Consider the following 27,676-nt stretch of genomic DNA (forward strand, 5'->3'; position numbering starts at 1 on the left):
ACTTGTATAACCAGACATTCATTGCAGTTATATAAGCTCTCTCTCGCTTCATCTTCGTCCCTCTCGCTCTCCCTTATTTTTGTACACACACTAACATACTGACACACATGCTGCCATCTTGTGTAATGCTTGTCATTTGGTGTTCTTTTTCCCCCTAATCAATTAGAGATGCTGGTCTGGTGGCCACTGGCCACACACAAAAACACCACCCTAAACACACGCACAACAAAAACATCATCAGGTGTCAATTAGCTTGTCCTCTTTGTGTCTGCTTGTACCCATCAGAAAACTGTTATGAAACCACTTTTCCTACTTAGCTAAATCAATTCAAATAGACAGATGCATACATTTGTTTTAAACCAGGGATGTCAAACTGGTTTTCCTTACGTGAAACCACATCAAAGTATAAACGCTAGAAGTGTAAAAGTTTGTTTTAGGTAAATAGTTGGATTCGTATTTATTGCAGTAAAACATTTGTTTTCGTCAAAAAAGTCTTCTGCTTTAGTCAAAAAGGTCTTCGGCACTTGGGCAGATTTGGGATTAACGGTCCTCTATTTACAGTATTAAAATAATATAACTAAGGTATGGAAAATATTCAAAATTCTCAAAAATTGGTTCTTCAGTAGGATATTCTTGTTATTCTGGTTTGTTTTTCTGGTCTCCTTCATTCTACGTACAACCTGTGATGACATTATCAGATTCCATACACGTGGACCAAAAATGACTCATGTCTTCTGATTTACATTCCTGCAAAAAACGATGTTTCCATCCCCTTTGTCTTTTGCAACCTGTTACAACCACTGTACAATTTTTTCACACACAATGGAATTTAAATGTAGCAATAAACCGGTCACTGTCTCCATGTACTGTCTGAATTTACTTCTACCATTCACGCTTGCGTGAAACTAACTACAGTACAAGGATTATATTTAGCATTAGCAAAATCTAATAAAGAAGAGTTGCTCCTTCATGAATTAATTCAGTGTTCAACTTCTCATGCTGTTTCTAGCAAAATTCCAAAGAGGACAGGATTTTTTTCCCCCCATCACACGTCCTTCATTTTCTCCATAGGTGTGAGTAATCTGAGCCAGAGTGAGGACGATGCTAACAGCAGTGACTCCGCCCACCATGAAATAGAGTGTGAGCAAAGTGGCATGCACGTCAACGACAGCTTGAATCGGCCAGATGACCAAGGACGGGTGCTGGTCAACTTGAACCATCCAGCAACAGACACAGACATTTTCCTGTCACCTCAGCTGGCTCGAGCAGTGAAACCTCACCAGGTACCAAATGATACCCTTTTTGAAGTCTGAGTAAAGACAAACTGAGCTCTGTGTCATTTATCTCAGATCGGCGGAATTCGTTTCCTGTACGACAACCTGGTGGAGTCGGCGGAGCGTTTCAGCAGCAGCAGTGGTTTTGGCTGCATTCTGGCCCACAGCATGGGCCTGGGCAAAACGCTGCAGGTCATCTCCTTCATTGACATTCTCTTCAGATACACAAAGGCCCACACCGTGCTCGCCATCGTACCTGTAAGCACCTTCAGGAGTCAATTTCAAGTAATGAATGATGTGTTGATGGTCAAGTTTAGACATCTCTTCAAACGGTGTAGGAACTGAATAAATGTCTGATCAGAGCGAGGAAAAGCCTGTTGAAGAAAAACTCCATTATATTTGTTGACAACCTTTTTGTCTCACAGGTGAACACGCTGCAAAACTGGCTGGCAGAGTTTAACATGTGGGTCCCAGATGCAGAGGCCTTGCCGCCAGATAGCGACCATGGCCTGGTGCGGCCTCGAAACTTCAAGGTTCACATCCTCAATGACGAACACAAGTGAGTTTACACAGGCGTGCAGCTGGTGAGGATTAATATCATGAAATGTGTTACCTTTCTGCTGAGGTCCATGCATCATGCCAGTGTGCCCACATGTGAGGGAAAATGCTCCTTCTGTTTTTTTTTGTTTTTGTTTTTGTTTTTTTCCCCCAACAGCTGAACCTTTGACCTGCCATCTGGTGCTAACCACACCGTACAGCTGTTTGCAATATGTGTGTGTGTGTGCGTTTGCCGCATATTCTATGTGTATGGGACATAATGTGTGTCAATGAGGGGAGTTGTAGGATGACTCTTTCTGTGTGCTTGCAAACCATCACATGTATTTCCTCTGCCCTTTAGTTTTGGTTCACATTTAAATGAACTAAGGCAAAATACAACAAAGAAGGCCAAGCATCTGTTGTGTGAATTAAATCTTTTCTCTGTGATTACCCAGAAACACAACATCCAGGGCCAAGGTGGTGGAGAACTGGGTCCAGGATGGAGGTGTGCTGCTAATGGGCTATGAGATGTTCCGCCTCTTGTCGCTCAAGAAGAACTTTGTGTCTGGGAGAAAGAAGAAGAGCAAGAAAACTGCAGGGCCTGTCACAAACAACCTGGCTGAGGAGGACCGGCAGCAGCAATTGCTCATAGGTGGGAGAGATACATGAGAGAGCAGACGAAAAGGTGCAATAAATCAAATTGTAAATAGGAATTATCTTTCTCCAGCTATTGAGAGAGCCTTGGCCAGGCCTGGTCCTGATGTGGTGATTTGTGATGAGGGTCATCGCATTAAAAACTGCCATGCCAGCACCTCTCTGGCCCTGAAGAACATTCGAACCAAGCGCCGCGTGGTCTTGACGGGATATCCACTCCAGAACAACCTAATGGAGTACTGGTGCATGGTTGACTTTGTTCGGCCCGACTTCCTCGGTAAGTCAATTGTTTATTGCTACTGCAGCTGGCTGACATTCAATGACTAACACATTAACAACAATTAAAAACGTGGAGTATAACTACAAAAAAGGATATTTGGAAGACCTTCTGATATAGTACATATGTTTCAGGCTCACGGCAAGAATTCAGTAACATGTTTGAGCGTCCCATTCTGAACGGGCAGTGTGTGGACAGCACACCCCAGGACATTCAATTGATGAGGTACAGGAGCCATGTGCTACATAGCCTGCTGGAGGGCTTCGTACAGAGGTGAGACAGCTGCCTGGCTACTCTCAAAAGCACCTTGAGATTTGTCAAACTCACTGAGTAAACACGAACATTAAGAGAGAGCGGACCTTGGTACAAAAATAGTTATTCTTTGTTACAATCGGATTGGTTTGTTGGAGCAACCTTTTCTTGCATAAGCTTGCAAAGAAGCAGAAAAAAGATTCTCTAAATTAACTACAACCTTTCCAATGGATGTTTCACAGATATTAAAAATCAGTGTATTGTACAACATGAAATGACAATATGACAGGAATTCGCTTTAGTCAGTTTGTTTAGTTGAACAACAAAGATATTAACGATGATGAAATAATCCACATTACCTGTCCTGACCACCATCAAAGGGCCCATTTCAAATGTTGAATGAAATCCATTCACTTGCCTGGACCTCCCATAGAATTCCTATATGATTGATAATAATTAAAAATTAATTATCCCATTCATTCAAACAGAAGTTTTCCAAATGTTGCACCGAAAAATATACAGTGGGCTCCCACTACTCGCAATGGATTGGGACTCGAATAGTAAAAATTAGCATATAATAGAATCCCACTATAAATACATTAGTGGGATTCACTGTGGCTGGTTCCAACCCAGTAGCATCGCTATTTTTTTTAACCGAGATTATTAGTGTACTGACATCAAAGTGAATCTAGTTTCTTAAAATAAAAAGAACAGACAGGAAGTTAGACACGGAAAAATATATCCCTTGGTGAGATATTTAGTAACTTATAGGAGCCGTAACAACTTTAAAGAAAGGAATCTGCAATGGTCATGGTCAATGTATTTAATTTAAAATGGACATTTTTTTTCACATTTTAAATTAACACATTGTGATTCTGTGCTGTAGACGAGGCCACGATGTTCTTAAGGACCAGCTGCCCTCTAAAGAAGAGCATGTGATCCTAGTGCGTCTGTCTCCCCTGCAAAGGGCGCTCTACACAGAGTTCATGAACCGCTTCAGAGAGGCGGGGAACTCTGGCTGGCTCAGCCTCAACCCGCTCAAAGCCTTTAGCGTCTGCTGCAAGGTGAGACAAAAAACGTTTAAACGCATAGTTTAAACTGGACACCAAATGTGCCAGAGGTAGGAACCTTTGGAGAATATCTGTGTGTTTGGACCACAGGAACTACTGGAAAAAGAAGTTCACTTTAGAATTAGAGGGGGGACATGGAATCTAAATAATCCACATGTCAAAGGATGACGTTTTACATTGGTTGTTCTTTGCCCTTTTTAAGATTTGGAACCATCCAGATGTGCTCTATGAAGCCTTACAGAAGGAAAACCTGGCCAATGACCAGGACTTGGACCTTGACGACATCACTTCAGCTGCACCAACATGTTGTCCCACTGCCGCCGATCAGAAGCCAAAGCCACTGGAAACCCCTAACCCAAATGGGGGAGTGAGTCTCAACCATTTGCAGGAGAAGGCCAATCAGGTCATCACATATGAATGGGTATGTGCCAAAATTTCTTAGTAGGCATCACAATTATTTTGTTTTGTTTTTTTTCTTTTCCTTGAATCACATCTTATATTTTTTAGAGTTAAGTATAATTCTTGGACAGTCAGCATTTCCTTTGTAATTTTAAACAGATTTAGAAAATTAGGTAATTTGTGCATGATCCCGTCTGTGAGTGCAGGGCACCAAAAACCTCAAAGTTTTGGTGGAGGTAAAAATAAATGACCCATTTGTTTGCAGTGCCCTAGAAAAAAAAAGTTGAACACATCAGCTTGTCACATCATTCTCAATGAAGTTGTGTTCTGATGACAAATTAGTATATTAGTTAATTATGCAAACCCAAGTGAAATAATTACCTAATCAAATTGTGCTGTCAATAATACATTTAATTTTATAATCTACTGCACTTTACATTTCAGAGAAATCTCATTAAGCATTTTAAAGGGAGCATGTAAAACATGAACCAATCTTAAAACATTAAAAATTATGAAAGTCATTTTGAAAAACAGCTGTTTCACATACATGCTGGTCATGCTGAACAAAAGTAATGGGACACCACTGCAGTCCTTTGAGTGAGTCCCTGACTTCCAATTAAGTAACTAACTATGTTGCTCTTGGTCATCGACATGTGAAGAGCTGAAATCTTGTGTGATATACTTATTACTCAAATTCCAATGAGTAGTGGAGAGAGGTTCCTCTACTTTACCGTGTGTGTTCTGGACTCTGTTTGCACAAGCCGTCATCAGTCTAACATCAACATTATTTAAAGCAAGTCATAGTCGTTCAGCTAACGGCACATAATAAGATGTGTTTACTCCTATATGCTTCCCTAGGCGAAGGACATAATGTGTGATTACAACCCCGGCATCCTGGAGAACTCTGCAAAAATGGTACTGCTCTTCCACCTGATTGAGGAGAGTGTCACAAAGGGAGATAAACTTCTTGTTTTCAGGTAAAAGGCTGAAACGTACATCAGTGAAAAGGACATTTTAAATGGTTCATTCTTTTCCTAGCTTTTCCTTGGATTCCCATGTTCCCCATGTTCCCTATCTTATGACCCTGTCTTTTATTTCTGTGTCCTGCAGTCAGAGTTTGTCAACTCTAACTGTGATTGAGGATTTCCTGGCTAAGAGGCCAGTACCGCGTTCTCCCAACACTAAGGACACAGCCAGTCAGAACTGGGTCCGAAATGTCAACTATTACAGTGAGTGGTCTTTTCACACTACAGTACATGCTCTGTGTCTGTGACGTTTAGCTGAGATTTACTTGAAGAGTGGACAGTTTATTTTGGATAAAACACAGTGATGTTATACTCATGAGGTGTGAGAAGTACATTTAGTTTTTTTGTGATGATTTATGGCTAATATACTCAAATGATGCACATTCATTTGAATGCATTGCCGATATCCTCCCCCATGTACTGTACTTGTAATGAGCACTGCCACCTGCTGGTTCTTTACGGCAGACAACGTAATTTATAGTTTGGTGTTTCATGATTTTTAAATTGAACCTCTGAAAATCTTTTAGTCATTTTGAAAAACATTTCTCACTTTTTAATTGCCACAGATAATGTCTAATATAGGTGTGGTAAGGGGGAGAAAATCCCTTCCAACCAATTATCAGAAGTATGTGTCCCTACAGTAAAAGGTTTGGAGCACCAACTTCTGCCAAGGCCGATAAATCCTTATTTCGATCACCTTGCCCAAATTTGTCTTCAAGATTATTCATTCATTCACCTAACAAATCCAAAAACTCATCTTTCCAAAGTAGCATCTTTCTCCAAAGTACGGTGTTCAGTTTTGTTCAGTTTTTGTATAAGCAGTTGACAAGCGGGTGAATAATAAATTATTTTTAACATTAACGAATCCTGTATATTACACTATTGTTTTTAAATCTCTGTTCTGGCTGTGTAATGTGTTAAAGGACTGGATGGCAGTACAACCACTTCAGAGCGAGAAAGATTAATTAACCAGTTCAACGATCCCAACAACACATCAGCTTGGGTCTTCCTGTTGTCAACCAGGTAACACACAGACACACGGAACATGTGTACACGCATAGATGCTGTTTTTCAATGTGATGAATAACTGGACTGTGCACTTATGTGGGGTCTCAGGGCAGGTTGTCTGGGCGTGAACTTGATCGGAGCAAACCGTGTGGTGGTTTTTGATGCCTCCTGGAACCCGTGCCATGATGCCCAGGCTGTTTGCCGTGTCTACCGCTACGGTCAGAAGAAGCAGTGTCACGTCTACAGGCTCGTGTGTGATTTCACGCTTGAGAAGAAAATCTATGATCGCCAGATTTCCAAGCAGGGCATGTCTGGTGAGTGCGCTCCTGTATATATACAGTTGGGAAGAAAATAGCCTAATGTTGTGCAGATGTGTTTTGTTTTTGTTTCCTCTTTACATTATTTTAACCCTCCTTCTCCATCAATCAGACCGGGTGGTGGATGATCTGAACCCTATGCTGACCTTCACCAGGAGGGAGGTGGAATCTCTCCTACACTTTGTCGAAGAGGACCCAGAGCTCTGCCAAGTACAGCTGCAACCTTGGGACAACATGGATTGCGTCCTCGGGAAGGCATTGTGCCTCTTTCCACACCTCATTACCAAGGTAGAAGAACAAAGAAGAACATAACCCGTCACCTTCTTAAAATGTTAACTAGCTGAGACTAGTGTCAATTTACAAACAATAACAGATTAGTACATAGCTCACCTCCGTTTCTTGAATTCATTTCAGCAACCATTCCCCCATGAGTCTCTTCTCATGGACCGCAGAGAGCTGAAGCTGAGCACTGCGGAGAAGAAGGCTGCCAAAAAAGGTTACGAGGAAGAAAAGAGGGCATCTGTGCCATACACTCGCCCTTCCTACGCTCACTACTACCCAGCCAGTGACCAGAGCCTCACCAACATCCCCGCCTTTAGCCAGCGAAACTGGTATGTAATTCTAAATATTTGCAGCTGATTCAAAATCAAAAGGACTTTTCCTTTTTGCACATTTGATGCGTTTACCAGGTACCTTCGAAAGGGAAAAATGGTCTAATGTGATGTTTTTCATGTAAAACTACAACAAAAAATAATTTAATTTATTAAAAAATAAATTATATTTAAAATGTGAAAAAGTCCTTGAAAGGCAGTCAGTGTTAAATCTTCAAAACTATTCTCAGGCGCCCACCTCACACTGAGAAGAAACTGGGGGGCAACGTCCGACCAGTCCAATCTGCTCCAGTTCCCGCTGTTCCTTGCCAGGTGTCTGCAGGTTCGGCTCCAACTTCCAAAGACTCATCACCGTCTAGCTTTGGAGGTTTTCCTGTTAGCTGCTTACAAAAAGCTGGAGTTTTTGTGCAGAAGATTATCACCACTACAGGTAGGTTGCCGCTGATTGGTTGTTGTTTTTTTTGGTTAGTTGGTTTAGGAGCTATGAAAACTACCATTAAAACTTCGCAAAGTGATAGCACTATTTTTCCCTCCACGAAAAAGCAAATAGACGCAAATATTGTATATTGTTCTTCTTTTAGATATGGTGATTCCAGGCACCAACAGCTCAACAGATGTCAAGGCCAGAATCACAGCCGGAGAGAGCATCCATGTCATTCGAGGCACCAAAGGTAACACTCATCATTTCAGTTTTAGTACTTAAATTTTAGATTTGGTCAATTTCCTGTCACATGAAGAAACTCTTCAACTTCAAGGTCAACTATTTTCTTTATTTTCAGGGACCTACATCAGGACGTCAGATGGCCGAATCTTTGCTATCAGAGCAGCTAACAAGCCTAAGATCTCAGAGGAGAATACTGCAACATCACACAAAGGTTGGAAGACTTATGTTATAACGCAATGCTGCTGAACATAAAGTACTTTTCTACATAGAGTAAATTATAACTCTGTAAAGAGGCGGTGTGTGTTTGTCTATACTTCCTGGGCACGTGTCGAAAAAATTACCACACATTAGTCTGATAATTCCCAATGAGTCTTAATTGTTAAACTAATATCAAAATAAATCTTTCTGGCTGTAGGGTCAAAACTGTAATGCTAAACTGATAGAAATTGCACAAAAGGTCCTTACTGCGTCAGGGTGGAACGTTCTGAATTGTCCTTTTTATAGCTATTAAGGGCTTTTAGCCATTCTCAAATAAACAGAGTCATAAATGTTTGTTTTCATAATTGTGTTTTTCCTCTTTAGAGCCACAAGGATCTGCAGAGGAGCAGCCAACCACTGGTAGTAGCGGTTGTCCCTCACCTGACCAAGAGCAGCCAGTAACCGACAACAGTTTGTCCTGCCACCTTCCCCCTGACAGCCCAGAGATAATCAATGAGTTGCAGCGTTACACTGCAGGTAAGGGGAGTCAGCCAGAAAGGGAGGACGAGAGCAATGTGGACAAACTGCCTTCAGCTAAACCGGCCCAAAGCGACAGTGGAAATGTGTCCCACCCTGAAGCCAGCAGGCCTAATGTCATCCAGCACAGTACGAATGCCACAGCTGCACAAGATTTGAGAATAGGCTCCAAGCGTAAAGCCTCGACTCCACTGCCGGAAGAGCGGGCTAGAAAGCAGCCTGCTGCTGGCGAAATCTCCACAGCATCTTTAGCCTCCCAGGGTTTCCCCTACACAGGCGGCTACGGCCTCGTTCAGGGCTTCAATCCCGCCGTGCTGGGTGGCTCACGGGGACACCCGCTCTACATGGGGGCAGGCTCACCTTTCTTCCACTCTTCCCATACGGCTGCACTGAGCGACCCATGTTTCATGCCGGAGCTGTTCGGTTTAAGCGCAGTCCCCACTTCGTCCTCCACCTCAGCGCGGTCCACTTCTACTACCGCTGATGTCTCATCTTTCTCATCGCAAACCTTCTCTGCATCAAATGCTTCCACTTTGGCTCCAGGCACCATGCCGCCGTTCACGTTGAGCCCCAGCCTGGCAGGCATGGCAGGGATGCTGCCATCAAGCTTCGCCCTCTCTTATAGTCAATCCCTGGCCAGCTTGTATCGGGGGTCAATGCTCCCCGGCGGGCTTCCAGGTCCAGCAGCCACCCCTGGCCCAGCTGGAGAAAGCTATCTCTCACAATACCCACCAACTGGCTCCAGCTCTTCTTCTTCATCTTCCCCTTCATCCTTTTCCCCGTCGGCACACTCTGAGGACCAGAAGCTCAGAGTAACTGTAAATGGCAGGAACGTCGGTAGCCCCGACAGCTCGGATGACGATGAGGAAGTCGTTGAAGTAAACGGTCAATGAAAACAATGATGCTTGCTTGATGTGTTTGTAATGGGAGCTACATCCTATTTGGGGCAACCTTTAAAAAGATCCTGTGAGGGACAGCGGACAATGCATGAACGTCAGCCTGTCCCTTTTGTGCAAACTGCACAGTCGTGTCTTGATGCTGAATCTCTGAAGTTACCACCTGAAGATATAAAAAACATTTTACAGGGCAGAAGACAACTGGAGAAATCATAAACCTTGAGGCCTCTACCTTTGACCTCTAATAATCACTGGACAGAAAGCCTGCAGTGACTGAAATGGCCCTTTGTTGCTCTTCGGCCAGAGAAAACAAAATGGCAGATTTGCCTGGGGGAAAATTATTTGATACGTTAAATGGTAGTGAGGGTTATTGTGTGTGTGCATCAATTTGCAGGGGTGGGCAAATAATATAGTTAAGAATTGGATTGATTGTGGCAACGATCAATGCTTAATCATGTCTTGAGCCTGTTGAGAGTGAACTACTTGACTGCCACCAGCAAAGGCGCTATTGGTTCAGCCTCAGCTCGGTTTTTGGTGTCTAAAGCTTGACATCACATTTACACAGTCCTCTGCTGTGGTTCTACTCTTCACTAGCAGCATTATTTTTGCTCAAGTTGCTGGATGGAAGGAAGACTTTATACTCTTATCTTGTTAAAATTTTGCCCATCCCTAATTGCCACATCCAATATTGCAAAAGAAGATTTCTTCAACAAATTTGAAAGAAAGCAGAACTTTTCGAAGCATTTTGAACTTCTCTGCCAGGTGAGGAGAATTGAATCTTTTTGTTCTTGGAAAGACGGATGATGAGGTACAAATGATAAAACCTTAAAACTCTTCACAGAATGTATTCTTAATCAAATGCCTTTGAACTCGGCCTTTATGATAAAGACCCATACTGAGGCATGTGACATGGGAATATCAGTTTTTCTGCATTCTTTGTGTATTTTACCTTTGCCTAAAAACAGCCAGGGGAAAATGGGGAAAAACTGTGCTCTCTTTGTAGCGGAGAAACAACCACCAATGGAAAATGCCTTTTATCTTTCTGAATGTGAACTGTGAGAGAGAAGATGCAAAGAGAGTTGTTGAAATCTCACCCACAGTCTTACTGTAGCCTAGTGACAAATGATGCAAAACACTCACTCAAGCCTATATACCGTGTTTGTACATGCCAACAGGAATCAAGGTGACCCACACCTGAGTTTAGGTTTTTGTTGTTGTCTGTGTGTTGTGATTGCAAATGTGTCAGAACGAAGGAAATTTGGTTGTTGATATTCCACCTTTTGCTCTGATGGCTTTTCAGTGTTGAGTGCGTCACATTTATTATGACTTAATGTCTTGAAACCATTCTGGGTGAGAGCTTTGCCAAAAACAGCACATCTGTGACCTCGGTCAAAAAGGATTGTGTCTTAAATGACCAAAAATAAAAACAATACCATGTTTCCTCAAATAATGGCCATCCGTCTTGTATGAACTTCATGTTCATAGACGCGATTTTTTTTTTCTTTCATTCAAACACAGAGTCAATTGCACTGTATTTATGTTGCTCACCGAAACAGTTGAGAGAACTGCAATTTTGTCACAGGTTGAATATATAGCAGTACTGATAACATTGTGTAAAATTATTCCAAAAACAATTTTGTACATACAAAGACCTCCCCTCATCTGCAGTTGAGTAAATAAACATCCGTGGCTGCCATTTGTGGAAACATGCTATATAAATACTGAACAGGCCCATCTGGCAGTTTGACCTTGGGGTTAACACAACGCTAGACTCCAAAACACCTTTATGTGTAGACAGGGCAAAGAAAAAAAACATTTTTCATTTTGTGATCAAGCCCCCTCTTAGAGCTGCAGTTAATATGCTGATCACATTGACACCAGTGTGCATGTCCTTTGACACCATTGCATATGTGACAATGTCCTAGCGTCATACAATAAAAAAGCAAAACTTCACATGAGTAAGCAGAGAATTGGGAAAGAGAATTGTATTTGTGCTTCATTCTGAAATTGCGAGTTTACCTGTTTCATTTTTATTTGGACAATGTATGAATTTTCCAAGGTGATTTATTTATTACAATGAATATTTATTCATTTGTATTTTTTTTTATATATCTTTTGTATTTTTTTAAATTTGTATGGTCATAGAACTTTTGTTGTTACTAAAAATGAAAAAAAAAACATCTGGTTTAAAAAAAAAAAAAGTTCTGTTCCAGAGCATATTTAAAATACAGTTTTTGCTTCTGTGGACCAACCAATCAGTAATAGCCAGGTGAGTGCTCAAGAAATTTGGAGCGATTATCATCCATCCACAAATGATCTCTCAAATGATGCAGATTTGGGTAACTGGTCATTGGGTTGTCTTTTGTTCATTATCATTGAATCTGAAACCCTTTTATCTGCCCGACCACAGATTCCCCCATGAAAGTTATGTAGTAAATGCCTGCTCAAAATCGGATATTAAAATATAAGACATTTGCTTCACACATGGATAAGCACAAATTATAGATTGTTCAGAGATCATCTTTAATTATTGTTGGAAGTGATTTCTATTTGTTTTTTTGTATCAGAAATGGTTGACGGCAAAAGGTTTGGATGTCAGCTTGACACTCGCTTTACCAACTGACTTTTATTTTACAAAGTTTTCAACTTGAATTTGCATATTTATTTAAACGAATCAAAGGAGTCTGTCTGAATTCCATTTGCAGTGACAACCTTGAAACTGCTGTCTTGCAGGACTTAATATGGTCAAACTCTGAAGTGTAGAGAATACATGGACTGAGTGTATGATCTTAAATTACAGTGCTCTGAGTAGACAAGTTATTTGTTCATTTGTTTTTCAGAGGTTTGACAATAAAAGTGTTTTAAATGGTACTTTCTCATTTTCTATAATGACACACATGTGTTTCTCACATCTTTAACCTTTACACATTCACTCAGTTTTGAAAAGAGGTAGATAAAAGTTATATTGCACTCCCTGAAAGAAATTACACTTCTCGGCACATGATCCAGATATTCAAGCAGTTCAGTATCTACAGTATTTAATGATACGTACAGTAATTTAAATTAAATGGGTTGATGGAATGCATGTATTTGTAACATAAAAGTTAATACACTATAGGTATAAGCATACATCAATTTAGTTAAATACTATAGGTATAAGCATACATCAATTTAGTTAAATGCCACCAAAGCACGTGTCATTTTTTATTTATTTTTAATTTTTTTACAACAGTCATTCAACGAACAGCGAGAATATTTAGTCACATTTCACGATTTGCTAGATCTGAGATGTCAAACTCAAGGCCTGTCACATCATTTTATGTGGCCCGCGAAAACAAATTGTGCACCGACTTCATGTGTCAAGACTAAAATTACAAATTGTCCTCACTTTTAAAAATAGAGATATTGCCATAAATTATTATCGATCATCTTTTTAAAATATTCGCACAGTTTTCACTAGTCTCTGATCTCAAAACTAGTTATTTGTCAGTTTGATGTGTAGCCTATAGTGCAGGGGTGTCAAACTATTTTTTTTCGCGGGCTGCATTGTAGTCATAGCTTCTTTCGGAGGGCCATTATGACTGTCAACCCAAATAAATGTATGAGCACCTCATATTATATACAGTAAAAGCTACAAAACAAACTGACAAATAACTCGTTTTCAAATCAGATGAGTAAAAACTGGTCAAATATTTAAGAAAAAAAAGATATCAAAAGTGAAGACAATTTGCAATTCTAGTGATGACACACGAATTTGATGCACAATTTGTCTTTGCGGGCCACATAAAGTGATGTGACGAGCCTTCTCTGGCCCCTGGACCTTGAGTATGCTATAGTGTATATAATTTAAGGCGCTGATAGTCAGAATAATGAATTAAAACTGGAAATCCATTTCAAACGGGAAATTTCTTGGGCACTTTTGTATGAATAAACTCAGTTTCCCAATGAACTCAGTTTCCCAGCATGCTCGTGTTTTAAAAAAGTTACGTGACTTGACGCCTTTTCGCCGAGTGCAGATGACGGTGGCAGGCAGTGGTTTTGTAGCTGAGTCGGCTTTATGACCGGAGTCGTACTTTATGCTTGTATACTTCCACTAGCATTCCAAGGAGCAAAGTAGATTTAATTGAAAATGAGAGTCTGGAAAAAAGATATTGGCCGTTAACGAGGAAATATAGATCAATGACGTGAACTGTCAAACGTATCCGGGGTTGTGTTTTGATGAAGGCCTGTTGCTGGCTACGGGAAATGCTCCAACTCGTCTGGTAGATGCCGAGACTGGGAGATCTGTGGACGGGTTTTCTTGCTGGTCCATCTTACATTACGAGGTTTGTCTTCTATCAAAAGATAACCCAGACGTGTTTTGTGCTTCTCCATGGCGGGCACACACCACCAGCTCACAGCTTCTTCAGTTAGCCAGCCAGCTAACATTAGCTTGCTCGTGTTGACAAGCTAACTGGCAAGATATCTCAAGAATTTGGGACTTTGGAGCACTTTGTCTCTTAACATTGAAACAATTTGTTTTTGCTACATACTCCGTAGTTCCCCCTCGATAGATTATAAGCAAATGTAAAAGCAAATCACAAGATATCTTAGCTAAAACGTTAACAACCCTTTGCGTCGCGTCTTATTTTCCCCCCGTCCAAGATTTGAAGTGTAGTTTAAGCGTAGAATTTCAGTGAAACGTAATGAAATATTTTCCTGCCTACTCTACTACTAAGGTAGCTCCCAGAGAAATGAGGCTTGTGGATTCAAGTGTCACTTCTCTGGCTTGCTGTTAACCTCAAAACGACGCCACTTGGTCTGTGAGCAGTTTGTGCTCTGAAGGGATCCTTCTCACTATGAATCGTTATCTGCCTGTGGCAAGGCAGCACTTTCTGGCTGCACTAGCAAGCACTAGTGTGGTTGTGAAAGCTATCAGTGCTCTGGTGATTCTCCTCTACCTGCTCTCCTGGGCCGTGGACACATCGTATGCACTGGGGGTTACCCCCGGATATCTGTTCCCTCCTAACTTCTGGGTGTGGACTCTGGTCACCCACGGAATCATCGAGCAGCACGTGTGGGGGGTGGTGGCCAATGTTGGGACTGTGATGTCCTGTGGGCGCCTGCTGGAGCCTTTGTGGGGTGCCCTGGAACTGCTGATCTTCTTCGCAGTGGTAAATGTATCTGCAGGCCTTCTAGCAGGCCTCTCCTACTTCCTCACCTATGTGGCCACCTTCAACCTGGACTTCCTGTTTGCTGTCCGCGTCCATGGAGTGGCCGGCTTCCTGGGAGGTGTCCTGGTGGCACTGAAGCAGACCATGGGGGACACAACGGTACTCCGAGTTCCACAGGTGAGGCTAAGAATATTTGGTATGCGCTGATGCCAGCTGGAAGAAGCATGTCTTTCGTGAGAATAGGGCTTGACTTTTGACAAACAATCTATTTTCCCATCTAGAATTAAAACCCTCTCTTCTCTAATTGCCAGGTAAGGCTCAAAGCAGCCCCAGCTTTGATCCTCTTCCTCTTGGCCTTGCTGCGCCTCTCAGGCCTGCTGAAGAGCTCCGCCCCCCTGGCCTCATACAGTTATGGCGCCCTGTCTGGCTGGGTGTACCTACGCTTCTACCAGAGGCACAGCAGGGGCCGCGGCGACATGTCGGATCACTTTGCCTTTGCGAGTTTCTTCCCTGAGGCGCTGCAGCCAGCAGTGGGCCTGCTGGCGGGATTGGTTCACGCCACCCTGGTGAAGGTGAAGGTGTGCAGGAAGATGGTGAAGAGGTACGACGTGGGCGCGCCGTCGTCCATCACCATCAGCCTGCCAGGGACAGACCCGCAGGATGCTGAGAGGAGGAGGTGAGTCAGGAGATTAAATGAATCATACCATGTTTTCATGCAACAAATTATTATTTCATTAAACACTGAGGCCTGGCGGATATGGATTTACGGATACGACACCATCCCTCCCCACCTCTCTATTCCCCCCTATTAACTATTATGTCCTCCCAAGCGCGTGCTTTTTCTTCTGATTCAGCTTAATACTATGATTGAAATTGAGGCACATTTTTGAGAATTAGCTTGATATTTTGTAACATTCTGGTTTTGGTTGACGAAAATAGCATTGTTTTTATTTTGTAAACCACATTTAGGAATTACCGATTTAGTTACCGTTATTGTCACATGACCAGCATTTTTGTTGCGTCTCGTCTCCTCTCCCTCATGTGATAATGTCGGAACAGAAACACGGTTACAAAAAAGTGATGACAAGGTAGGGGATTTGTTCTTCGTCTTTGTGGTATGGGCAAAGAAGTCACAATCTTGTCCTCCTCTGCACAGACAACTGGCTCTCAAGGCTCTGAACGAGCGTCTAAAGCGTGTGGAGGACCAGTCAGCTTGGCCTAGCATGGACGACGAGGAAGATGAGGACGTGGACGAGATCCGGACCGATACGCAGCCCCTCCTCCCTCGTGACCCTCCATCCTCAATGCCTCGGCCAGCAGCGGGGGGCGCTGTCGGCATGGCCCTCTCCTCCACTTCCTCATCCTCGATGTCGCAGAGTGGTGCTGCACAAGCCAACCCAGAGTCAAGCATCATCAGTTTCGAGGACGCACCTTCTAGATCGTAATAGACACGATGAGCATGTCACTGGCAGGCCTAACTTCAACGATAGAAGGCGGTGGACCTGTTTATACACTGTTAATTTCACCGTCAACTCCAAACGTGGATTTAGCGTGTCTTGTCACTTGACACGTATTGGATTTGCTCAGTGTGGTCAGGCAGACCTACGCTTCCTCCTTGCATACAGGCGCAAGTTAAGCAGCCATTCTCGTGTGCTGAATTAATCCCAACTGAGCTGAGCGATGTGCACCGCTCTGTGAGGTTTCTTTTTGTTTTGTTTTTGCTTTTTAAATAAATGGCAACTTGGATGTACAATTCCTTTGCTTTTTTCACAGCAGACCACAGATGTTTGCCAAGGGAGTGCTCACTCATGACAGTCTCCCAACAAGACAGACTCTGTACAGGCTACTTTGCTGTCAAGGTTTTGGTTTGGCAACCCACAAAAGGTTTCGGCAGCACAAGCAGCACGAGACGGGAGAGAGGTTCCAGCAGATTGGCAATGGGCAAAAAATATCTTTGGGATTTGAAAGCAAAGTGCCAGCTGTGACTATTTTGGACCAGTTTTATGACTTGTCTTTTTTCCTCCTGTTTTGGTCACAACTTGACAGTAACAACTTTCCATACACGCATATTGGATGTCTTGCGTTAACATCTGATCTGTCTGATGTTTTAGGTTGACTCAATGTCTAATCCTGTGTCCTACTTGATTTACTGTTTAAGAGTTGAGCGGGTTTGCATACTGTCAATACTTTTGTTTTGTTATACAGTCAAATTTTATGGATTTGGTTCTTTTTGTTTGTGCTATCCCTAACTTTTACAGAGGACAAACCGAGAGAGGACACCTGCACTGAGTGGTAGTCAGCATAGTTTGTGCTTTTTGGGGGGCTTGATGCATTTATAAAATTGCTGCATTTTACAGATTAAGACATGAATCCATAGATCAAGTGCATGATGAAAATCATGGTCAGATTATGGCAGGCAAGTCAATTAGACAAAAAGGAACATGTTTAGGATACAAACACAGAGGAAGAAATTGTGGCATGTCTTGGTTGTATTACGATATGTTGGTTTGACAGACTACGGGTTGGTTTCTTGTATGTTGGGAAAAAGCAGTTTTTTAATGGGTCAGTTGGTCATCGTTGATCAAAGTCCAGCAGATTTCAAATCAAACTTGGTCAAAAGCTGAAAAGATAATGTTGGGTTTGGACCGATAGAAATTTGTATAAGGGATACCATAAGGGACATTGAGCATGTGATGAAATAGTATGGTAATGAACTGATAACTCCAGAGAGCATTTTTCCTAGCCTTGCGTGCAACTCGCAAAAGTGGAAATGAAATTTGTACAAGGTTAGGTTATGAACAATATGTGTTTGATTACTGCATCATGTTTTCATTAATTTTATAAAATGCTCAGATGACTTTGAAAACAGACATTGCCTTGAACTGAATGGTTCTGCACCCCTGATTTCAATTCATGCTTGAGTGGGATGAAGGGTTCTCAAAGCCAAACCGTTATTTTCTGTTTGATTTTTAATTATTAGACAAAATAGCCCAATTGTTTTACTGCTGACCATTAAAGACCAACTTTCAGTAGCACTCGTTATAAAAATAAAAATGTGCAAAAGCAAGTTCTGTATACCTTATGATTTTATACGTTGTATGATTTTGGTTCATAGGCAGCTGCGTGGAAATTATTTTATTGGCGTTACGGAAGAGGATTAGGGCCAGTGAAGAAAAAAAAGGGGAATGATAGGTTTCTGCCTTTTTTTCTCAGAATTCTGACTTTAAAGTGAGAATAAGTCAAGTCTACGGAAGAGGATTAGGGCCAGTGAAGAAAAAAAAAGGGGGGGGGGGATTCTGACTTTTTTTTCTCGGAATTCTGACTTTAAAGTGATTATTCCACTTTAAAGTCAGAATTCTGTACACGGCAACTATGGGGTTTTTTTTTCAGTAATGTCCCAAACTGTCCACTGGGTGGGGCAGTTTGCCCAGACTACTGACATATAACGCTCGGCTAGCGCTTTTCATCCTGATGGGGGGACTGCAGTAATATACATTGTAAACATAAAATGATAATTGTTTTAATTAAGCACGTGTGCCAGTTGATGAATTACATGATATCATTCATTGATATCATTGAATATTGTTGCTTCCGTGGCAGCGTTATTGAACGTGTGCGCGCTTCATCACGATCAACATTAACGTGCTCGCGCAGGTGTGGCTCTCGAGCACGCGCTCGACGCCCCTCCCCCTCTCACCAACCTTCCTCGCGCGCTCCCGTGAACATTGCATTGTATGAAAGTAGTACGCTGACGGGCTGCACTGGTGGCGCGACTCTTCTCCTTCGAGCACTACTGTCTGTACTTGTCAGTCCGCACACACTGCAGGTAAAACTTTACTTTCTGTACATTCACTCAAATAGTGATGTTTATCCTTCTGACTCGAAGCAGGCAAAAGTGTAGTTAAAGTTGCGCTGGTTTAATAAGGCTGACCAGATTCGCCGACGCTAGCTTCGTAAGCTTTTTTTCGTCCCTGACGACCTCCATTGCTAAATGCCGCTTCCGCACTTTCCAGACAGTTGAGCTCAAGCTGAAAGACGCTCTCATTTGAATGTAGGATCATCAGTGGTGTAAACAATACCGACAATCTCACAAGAACAGCCTTACAAATACGGTCATCCATTTATTTTTAAAAAATCGAAACGTTGACATTTGGCCGAGATTGTCGAAACGGCTATAGTCAAACAAAGAGGCTGTCTTCTCGACTTGCCTCGGCAGAGCAGGCGGCTGGGTCGTTGACTTTTCATTAAACCGGTTGAAAATCAGACAGACCACAATAAAGTATTAATTCCTCTTCGTTTTTATGTTTTTGTTCGGTGCGATAAATGATTGTACACCGAACTCCACTTATTTTAAAACGCCTTAGAGCAACCTACAATTTTAAATGCAACCCTTACATATTGGATTTTCTTAAAATCTTTATATCATTCAGTCATACGTCAAACATGTTTTTTTTGTGATTTATCTTTTTTCTTTCCGCCGGGCGTTGAATTTGAAATGAGCCCACCTACACGTTCTTCCACTGCGGACACACTAGCCATCTGTTGCCTCTGTGATGACGCCATCTTTCTGGTGACCCACCCAGTGGCAAGCTGCTTTTAAAACACTGGTTTTACTGGGAAGCTCTCGTTGGAAAGGCACAATCCCCTCTCTATGCTCGGGTGGTTTGGGCCATTAAAACAAGGGATGTAACGATCCCGCTTTTTTTTCCCCAGACCAAATTCTTCTAGACCTACTTACAGTATATTTGAGTACTCAGCAATGCCAAATACTGATAATTGATAATGCCATGATGCATTGCATTTTTGATGAAAAATTACATTTTATCCCTGAAATACCTATTGAACAAAGTAATGGGGGGGGGGGGGAATCTAAAACCTGTAAGAAGTGTAGCTTATTTGTCGCCATGGAGGTGATGATTACTGCCTTAGACTGCATGATGTGTTACAACGCTGCACGAGACAAAGGTCGTTGGGAGCTAGTTCGTCCTTGGACTACCTGCGGCAGGTGATGCGAGTGACATGCGTGTTCCAGTCCAATGAAGCTTTTCCGGACCGTTTCAGCAGTGGATTCTCGTTTTGCTATACGGTGTGTTTTGCTGATAAGCAAATTGCGAATTTTAACTCGCAAACTGTGATGCAAAACCACATATTTTGAGTCTTGTCTTTTCTAGGCTGTTTATTGCACACCCTTTCATGACCATACAGAAAAGAAAACAAAACCAACCATTTGTCGGCACTGACTGTTCTTTATCATTTTATTGTCTTCTTTCTATGTGGTTTCAGCTTTTGATCTGTGCCCCAAAATGTCATTTGTAACTTTACATTGTTATTTTAAGACATGCCTCTGAATGAATTGCAATTGGTGGGAAAACATGCCGTGTGAAGCAAAATCTTCTTTTCTTAACATGAACCAAACATTTGCCCTGTAAGCTAGACCTATTCCCATTCACCCATTTGTATACATCAGTGGCAAGGAGCTCTGAGACTGAAGCGATAAATATTCCACCTAAGTGCTTTGGGGTGTCCCCACTGCTCACTGCGCAGAGAATAGATCTCCTTGATATTTGACGGCATGAGCACAATTTCCATGTCATGGATGTAGGAGAAGGGTTGCAGATGAGCAGCAAAACATGCACCCGTGGTCTCAGTAGCCATCATTTTAATTTTGAGAGCAGGTTGCCTTGAGACAGTGATTGTTCATCTCCAACTGCATTCCGCTGGGACGAACACACGTCCTTTTTTTTTTTGTTTTTTTTTTTTTTTGGGACAACAACCTGGTTGTTCGTTAAATGTTCAGAAACCTTATTAATTTTGCATTAGAATTTGACGCGTCTTTGTCAGCCATGTGTAATTTGACCTGATTTTGTGTATGCGTGTCAGTGAGGCCTTTGTTTAAGTTGTTCTACTAAAAGCTTGAAGACCGTGCAGTAAACGGAAATGACTTTTGAGTTCAGACACAACAATCTTCCATGTTATGTTAATAGGGATTTTCCTGTTGTCGTTTTAATTTTTTTTAGCACGTCTCCCCTTTTTATTTGATTTTTTTTCTTTTTATCTTCCTGCTGGTGTTTTCCTCTTCCGGTTCTTGTTCTGCTTTAACAGAAAGCCACTCATTAATAAAGTGGTTACCCGCATTGATATCTACCCTCAGTATGCTTTGTGGTGTGCTTTGGATCAATATTTGTCGGCTTTTTATTTTTATTAGTCAGTGCTGAAGCAGCCGTCAGTGTCTGTGATGGCCCGCCTTACAGCACCGAGGTGGCATTTGTCGAAGGGGTGGGGACATTGTTATCAAAACTTGGTCAAACATTGGTCAACACATGCCTCCAGGCTGCCGCTGCCCCATTTCAGGAGCCCTTTCTTCTTGTTCAAGTCATCGAGGGAATGCTCTAATATTTTTGACAAGACTGTCCTACTTAGATTATTCATCTACCGTGACGCTTGCGGGCTTTTGTCAGACATTTCACTGTCTAATCGTGAATTAGTTTAAGGATAACTCCAAGATTAGAAAAGAATGTCTAACCAATAACACCAACCAGCAACAACATTAAGACCACTTTGGCTTTATAATAACGTTGCATTACATATTCTGCCGTTTTGTAAGGTACTAATGCCGTGTTTTGATTGCCACTGTCAGAGAGGCAATATTCTTAAACCAAATTTGTTGTATGTATGTAGTTTATAGTGTAGCGTTGTGCAACTGCGTGAGCAGTTTTCCATTGTTGTAACTGGAGCTTTCTAGTGTTGGTAATTTTGTTGGTGTTTGGGAAAATATTTTCTTTCGTTGGCCTTACATAATGATGCCGATTGAGTTGAGTTCAGTGGAAAACAGCACAATTGCTCCGAAGGTCCTCATTTTCCCATTTCTGTACTTGCTTGTTTCCCAATAACTTCCCTTTACTCTACTGAGCAAGCATACTTCCGCAGTTACTGAAACTCCTTCTGAAGTGTAATTTTTGTGTGTGTGTGTGGTGTGTTGCATCCTTTGTGGCGCTTTGCTGCCAGTATATCACAGTACACGCCGCGAGGTAATTGCTTTACATTTGATGGTTGGATGTGCTGTAAAAATAGCAGCATATCAATTTATTTTGCTAACCCCCACCCTTCCTTCCCTCTTCAGGGATGGCAGCCATCCGTAAGAAGCTGGTGATAGTTGGTGATGGAGCTTGTGGGAAGACCTGCCTTCTGATTGTCTTTAGCAAGGACCAGTTCCCCGAGGTGTATGTCCCCACTGTGTTTGAGAACTACGTGGCCGACATAGAAGTGGATAGCAAGCAGGTACGAAGTAACACTGATAGTGTGCCACTATTGCACATTTAGTTATCTTGTCAAACAATTGCCATGTTATTTCACATAAGAATAACAGGTTAACTACTAATGTAATATCAAATCATGTTAAAACTATAAAATACATTTTTTTTTTTTTTTTTAAATGGATGTTGTGCTGCACCATGTTTACTTGGCTATGTGCGATTGCACTACCATGTAGAGTTTAAACATACTGCAGTCAATCAATGCAATTCTTGTGATTGTGTAATTGTATTGTCGTGCAGTCAAGCACACAGCAAATCTTCTATACCCCCCGTGCCTGGAAAATCAAATCAAAATAACCATTTGTATGTGTGTTTCAGGTGGAATTGGCGCTGTGGGACACGGCCGGTCAAGAGGACTATGACAGGCTCAGACCGCTCTCTTATCCAGACACTGACGTCATTCTCATGTGCTTTTCCATAGACAGCCCTGACAGCTTGGGTGAGCGTAAACACAGTCATGCGCATCAATCAATTTTGTACTGCTCTCCTCTTCAGCCATTTTGATGAGCAACATAGGTACTTTCCGGGGTTACTTAATTCATTTGATTTCCAAATAATCGTTAAAGCCGTTTGTTGATTAACTGCCAGAGCAAGTCGCTGCAGCACAAGCAGCGGCAGGCAGCCATGCTGCAAAATTACACGCAATGCACTTTCTGCTATTAGGATTATGAATATGGAAATAGGTTCATATAAAATCATGTGATGAAAGTGCTGGATAATTTAAACGTCATATATAAATGTGATTAAACGAGTAGAAAATGTCTATTACCTGGTATGTTAGTAATAAAAACAAGGTAAGAGTGCTATTCTGCGCTCTTAGAGACATGATTATCTATGTTCACAAGTACAATGTTGTATTTTGATTTGAACAGCACAGTGCATGCAAACAGCCTGAAATGAATGTTTCACTGGTTGCTTGGTTTCACCCACAACAAATATGAATGCAATTTCTTCCCCTTTGTCTGGCTTATCTGATATCTGGAAAACCTGGTTTCAAACATTCATGAAATGTGTCTTGTCAAACGCACTGCCTCGCCTAACCAACAAATGATTTCATTTTCTTTTGCGCACAGAAAACATTCCAGAGAAGTGGACACCTGAGGTAAAACACTTCTGCCCCAACGTTCCCATCATCCTGGTTGGAAACAAGAAAGACCTGCGCAATGATGAGCACACACGCCGGGAACTGGCTAAAATGAAGCAGGTGCTTGATCTCATTTAACATACATAGTCAGGTCAAGAGCCACTAGTCCATTAGATGACTGAGCAGAAATGTTCCCATGTGCTTTGTTCAAGCGGTCTTTAGCGCTCTTACTGTTTTGTCCTTTTGCTGGTTGTTCCAATTTCTGTTAGCTTGATAGGACTTGATATTGACTAGTTTGCTATGAACAAAGAATTTTAAATGGGATCTTTGCATTTGATTGAGTCCATCTGTTTGTGCTATTTGATAAGAAGGATTACTGAACAAAGATTCCTATATTACCTTCTCAAGCTAGCTAAAGTAGCTTCCTAGTAAGTTAGCAAGGTAAGGTGATGCATGAGGTGCATCAGACGTACAATGTTTAGGGCCCATCCTTGTGCATCTGTTATTTTTTGCTTCCAGTTGCATGCTGCTAATGGTATGTTAATGTTATTTAGAACTTTGTTGTGTTGAAGCAGTACTGGTAGTAAGACACGGTATTAATTGTCTTTTTTGTCCAACAGGAGCCAGTGAAGTCTGAGGAAGGCAGGGACATGGCTGGTCGGATCGCGGCATTCGGCTACATGGAATGCTCTGCAAAGACCAAGGACGGTGTGCGGGAGGTGTTTGAGATGGCCACAAGGGCGGCGCTGCAGGCTCGCCGCAGAAACAAGAGCAGTAAATGTGTACTGCTGTAACGTGGCAGTTATTGTGGGACTGTTTGCACCTGGCCTGTTGTACCTGTGGCCAGGAAGGGATAGAAGAATTAGTAGACGGCGTACAGGAGGGAGGTCAGCAAAAGACTGCAGTTAATGGCTCCTGCTATAAAATGGCTGTTTGTCGGACTGAATTCACCCAGAGACTTTTGTTTGGGAAGCTACGAAGGAGAGGGATTGGATGTGGGCAAATAACGACGACCTTTGTAAACCTTTGGCCTTCTAATTTGGTGGGAACTTGACGCCATCCAAAGACCGCTTGTCCTCACCCCGCCCAACACCGAAGGTCATTAAGAGATCCTGCCCCTGCTTCAAATCTAGCCATGCGTGATCATTTGTGGTGGGGATGTTCCGCTGACTGTTATGTTTGGATGGCAACCTTAGTTTCCTCTTTGAATGACTTGACGGGTCAGGGCACAGCAAGTACACGTAAATAATGGCTGCCAGTGGGATAGTTAACCCCGGTTGTGCAGGCAAGCCAATCTGCCCTTTGATGAGGCTATGTATACAGTTAAAATTCTCACTTTGGCTCAAATGTAGGCCAACAAAGATTGCCACAAGACAACCTGAATACCGGCCGGCGTCTGGAAACATTTTGGTCCTGTGTGCACCTCTAGCTGACCCCCTCCACTTCAGATACGATGGTTTTACAGCCTCAAGGCATGTCTATGTGAGGCTAATCCTGTGCTTACAGGACTACTCAGCCCTCACCTCGCATTTCTATTATCCCACTGTTGCAATTGACAAACCGTTGCCCCCTCTTGCTATTATTTAAAGTACTTGTAAGATGGTGATTATGATTCGGCAATTATGACATTAACACGCACGCCCCCACCAACAATAATATAATGGGTTCTAAAAATGACAAACCAATTAAAAGGGGGCCCAGTGGAAGGATTTATAAGCCCGCCAAACTCTTCTCGTCTGCTCCCCATTCCTCCTCCACACATCTGACTGCTGGTGCTGATCTTCTAGCTGTAGACCAGGACAGAGAACGCGGATACTAAGTATTGTGTTTTAGATGCGCGCCACCACTAATCTCTTGATCTAGGAGTGACGCAATTTGATTTTAATTTTATTTTGGGGGCAGAAATGTAGACTTGAAGACAGTAATCGGAATCTTACGTAGCCTGTTGAATCTCGGATCCTGCCTTTAGACGTTGTAACACCGAGCTGGAATGGCGCCGAACACACTTGTGTTGAAAGCAATCGCTACCGTAAAGTATTTTTCATACGCCAGTCCTTCTGTTACGGCACAAGTGCGGCTGTTTTGTAGGTTGTCTTTGTAAAATAAGTTTCAGAGAATGCCTGGATCCGCCATGAGCACATTTTACAATTGAATCTGCCTTATCGTTTAAGTGCTGGTACCTACCGATCCATAAAACTGCATGTCAGCCTTTTTGGGGAAACAATGTTCTTCATCACTGTCTAGAAGAAAAAAAAGAATTGAGACCTGGTTAATTGCTTGCTATTAATTTTATTTGATTAAACATGCTGATGGTGGCCTGTCAGTTTTCCCTCAAATAAAAAAAAAAAACTAGTTCCTCTTCCTGGCCTACTGAGATGAGGTTGCTCCAGAAACCTACTCCTGTATTGTTGGATTACACTTTATTTCCTTTTATTTTTAAATGTATTGTTGTGTGTCAGTATTTAAAAGAATAAAAAAAAAAAAAAAACAGGCAGAACAAGAGCGGACTGCCACTTTTGCTCGCTTTACCTGACCTTACTCTTAACGACCTGTCAATCAGTCCCACCAAATGACAGTCACGAGAAGATTAATTATTGCTTGGGCCCTGGATTAAGATGTTTTCAAATGCAAAAAAATGACATTGAGAGGGCAAAAATGTAATGTATAAATCATTTTTATTCCTCATTTTAATGAATGTTTAAATCTTAAATTTTGATGCTGAAGTCAGAACAGGTAAACCAAGCTGTATGCAATGTCTGTAAATATGAATTGTTGGTTTGTTCATACTAAACTATACACACAGGACTGGAAACCGTATTTGTAAACTAGCTTTGGTTTGTGTAATAAATTACTTTCTATAACACCCAGTGCTTTTCGTTCTGAGTCGGAGATGGGGCAGAGCTCTTCAAAGTCAATCGATGCACACGCGAGTGTGATGGATGAGAAATTTTATGAAGTGCCGAGTTTATTGTTATCGTTCCCCTTGGACTCTGATTGAATACTAACTAAAGATGTGAAAAGAGCCCCACCGGAGGGAACGTATTTCTTTTGGATCAATGGTGTAACTGTTAACAAAGGAGGGTTCAAAACATTTATGGGTTACTTCAATCTGACCCCTGTTATTTCACCGCAAGAGGACTTTTAAACACATTCTCTACTCACTATTCAATCTGTTTGAGTCCAAATCACATCTGATTGCCTGTCAGATCTTGGGAGGCATGCGAAGCTGAAAATATACCGTAAACTGGATATTAGGTTCAAATGTATGTGTAAATACGTTTGAAAATATTTGCCAGTCAAAAATGTTTGACAGTTTATCAGTTCCACACTTATGTTAGCACTGTACAGTTAACTACTGCAAGTACATACATACACTGAGTGAATGCAAAGCAGCTAATGCCAAAATACAGTATGCTGTTTTGACTGAGCAAGAGAGTCTGACTCGTCTGACTTAAAATTTAGCGGTCACATCCTGGATTTTTTTTTTAGTTGCTTGAAACATGAAAGTGTAAAATGTAGTGTTCACATCCTTGATTTTTGACTTGCTTGTAACATGAAAGTGAAGACCTACTACAATCAGGAGCAACTAGGATTGTTTTCTTGCTTGGGGCTTAAGGGGAGATAGACCAGTAAGTAACTGGGGCTAAACAGATTTCTGATGAGGCCATAGCCCCCCCCCCCTTTCCTGGTGTAGAGCATCCCTGCCTACGATTTCTGACATAATTGCTTTAGTTATTTCATAGCTGTCATGAGTCCTGATTAAAAATGATATTGAATAAACACATGCTCATGTTAGCTTAGAATGTCACTAATACTGCACACTGCAGTATTATCCGTCTCCACTGCAGCTGTCTGTTTTCTTTTGCGCTCATACATTGTATAACTTTAGATCAAAACTCCCTGTAAGCCAAAATAGTCATTTTTCAAGTGGAGGAAAATGAGCTGTTTCACATTTAGAGTCAACGCAGATGAGGATTTTTGCAAACCTGGGCGAGATGATTGCTGCCTAAAGAGCATAATGCTACTACACCGAGTCCTCTTGGCAGCAGCAGCCTCATACTCTTGACTGATGGCTGTGCTGCAGAGAGGGCTTGCGTGGGATGCAAAGGTGAGCCAGTTTGCTCCGGTGTGGGATGGGACACGTAGCACATCCATATTCACAAACTGCAGGGAGTGTGCAACATAGTGTGGTGTTAGATTATTAGACACCACTTGCACAGAACAGCATGGACAATTTATTTACTTATTTTTTTTTTTGTCTGTACAGTATTATTTGCTTGTGAGGCAATTATGGTTTAGCCCAATGAACTCCGCCTGGCAACGGCAGATTTAATCCGATTTAGATGAAGCTGAGAACTGTACGGTGGACCCCCACTATACGTAGGTTAACTCTGCTCACTGCAGTAA

The 27,676-nt window shown here is 42.0% G+C and overlaps 3 protein-coding genes across 6 annotated transcripts in view; all 3 read left to right on the forward strand.

The window, feature by feature from the left end:
• The window catches only part of LOC125989404 (helicase ARIP4), a 43,651-nt gene extending 31,061 nt beyond the window's left edge, over positions 1-12,590 (forward strand). For all 4 annotated transcript variants that reach the window (XM_049755748.2, XM_049755749.2, XM_049755751.2 and 1 more), the window contains 18 exons: positions 1,072-1,283; positions 1,350-1,532; positions 1,700-1,833; positions 2,267-2,463; positions 2,539-2,742; positions 2,877-3,015; positions 3,881-4,058; positions 4,267-4,485; positions 5,322-5,440; positions 5,574-5,692; positions 6,412-6,511; positions 6,605-6,810; positions 6,926-7,101; positions 7,228-7,424; positions 7,655-7,854; positions 8,006-8,095; positions 8,204-8,299; positions 8,671-12,590. In XM_049755748.2, coding sequence (XP_049611705.1) covers positions 1,072-1,283; positions 1,350-1,532; positions 1,700-1,833; positions 2,267-2,463; positions 2,539-2,742; positions 2,877-3,015; positions 3,881-4,058; positions 4,267-4,485; positions 5,322-5,440; positions 5,574-5,692; positions 6,412-6,511; positions 6,605-6,810; positions 6,926-7,101; positions 7,228-7,424; positions 7,655-7,854; positions 8,006-8,095; positions 8,204-8,299; positions 8,671-9,716 — 3,815 coding nt within the window. In that variant the 3' untranslated portion in view covers positions 9,717-12,590. The remainder of the gene's footprint in view (positions 1-1,071; positions 1,284-1,349; positions 1,533-1,699; positions 1,834-2,266; positions 2,464-2,538; positions 2,743-2,876; positions 3,016-3,880; positions 4,059-4,266; positions 4,486-5,321; positions 5,441-5,573; positions 5,693-6,411; positions 6,512-6,604; positions 6,811-6,925; positions 7,102-7,227; positions 7,425-7,654; positions 7,855-8,005; positions 8,096-8,203; positions 8,300-8,670) is intronic.
• Positions 12,591-13,702: 1,112 nt separating this feature from the next.
• On the forward strand, positions 13,703-17,939 carry tmem115 (transmembrane protein 115). Its single transcript, XM_049755752.2, has 3 exons — positions 13,703-15,049; positions 15,184-15,548; positions 16,029-17,939. The coding sequence occupies exons 1-3, from the start codon at positions 14,558-14,560 to the stop codon at positions 16,315-16,317; spliced, it is 1,146 nt and encodes a 381-aa protein (XP_049611709.1). The 5' UTR covers positions 13,703-14,557; the 3' UTR covers positions 16,318-17,939.
• A 598-nt stretch (positions 17,940-18,537) lies between these two features.
• rhoab (ras homolog gene family, member Ab) lies at positions 18,538-26,132 on the forward strand. The gene is made up of 5 exons (XM_049755753.2): positions 18,538-18,698; positions 21,993-22,150; positions 22,504-22,624; positions 23,259-23,389; positions 23,890-26,132. The coding sequence occupies exons 2-5, from the start codon at positions 21,995-21,997 to the stop codon at positions 24,061-24,063; spliced, it is 582 nt and encodes a 193-aa protein (XP_049611710.1). The 5' UTR covers positions 18,538-18,698; positions 21,993-21,994; the 3' UTR covers positions 24,064-26,132.
• Positions 26,133-27,676: the final 1,544 nt, after the last annotated feature.

This window comes from Syngnathus scovelli, chromosome 2, assembly GCF_024217435.2.
Source record: "Syngnathus scovelli strain Florida chromosome 2, RoL_Ssco_1.2, whole genome shotgun sequence".
NCBI classification, from domain to species: domain Eukaryota; kingdom Metazoa; phylum Chordata; class Actinopteri; order Syngnathiformes; family Syngnathidae; genus Syngnathus; species Syngnathus scovelli.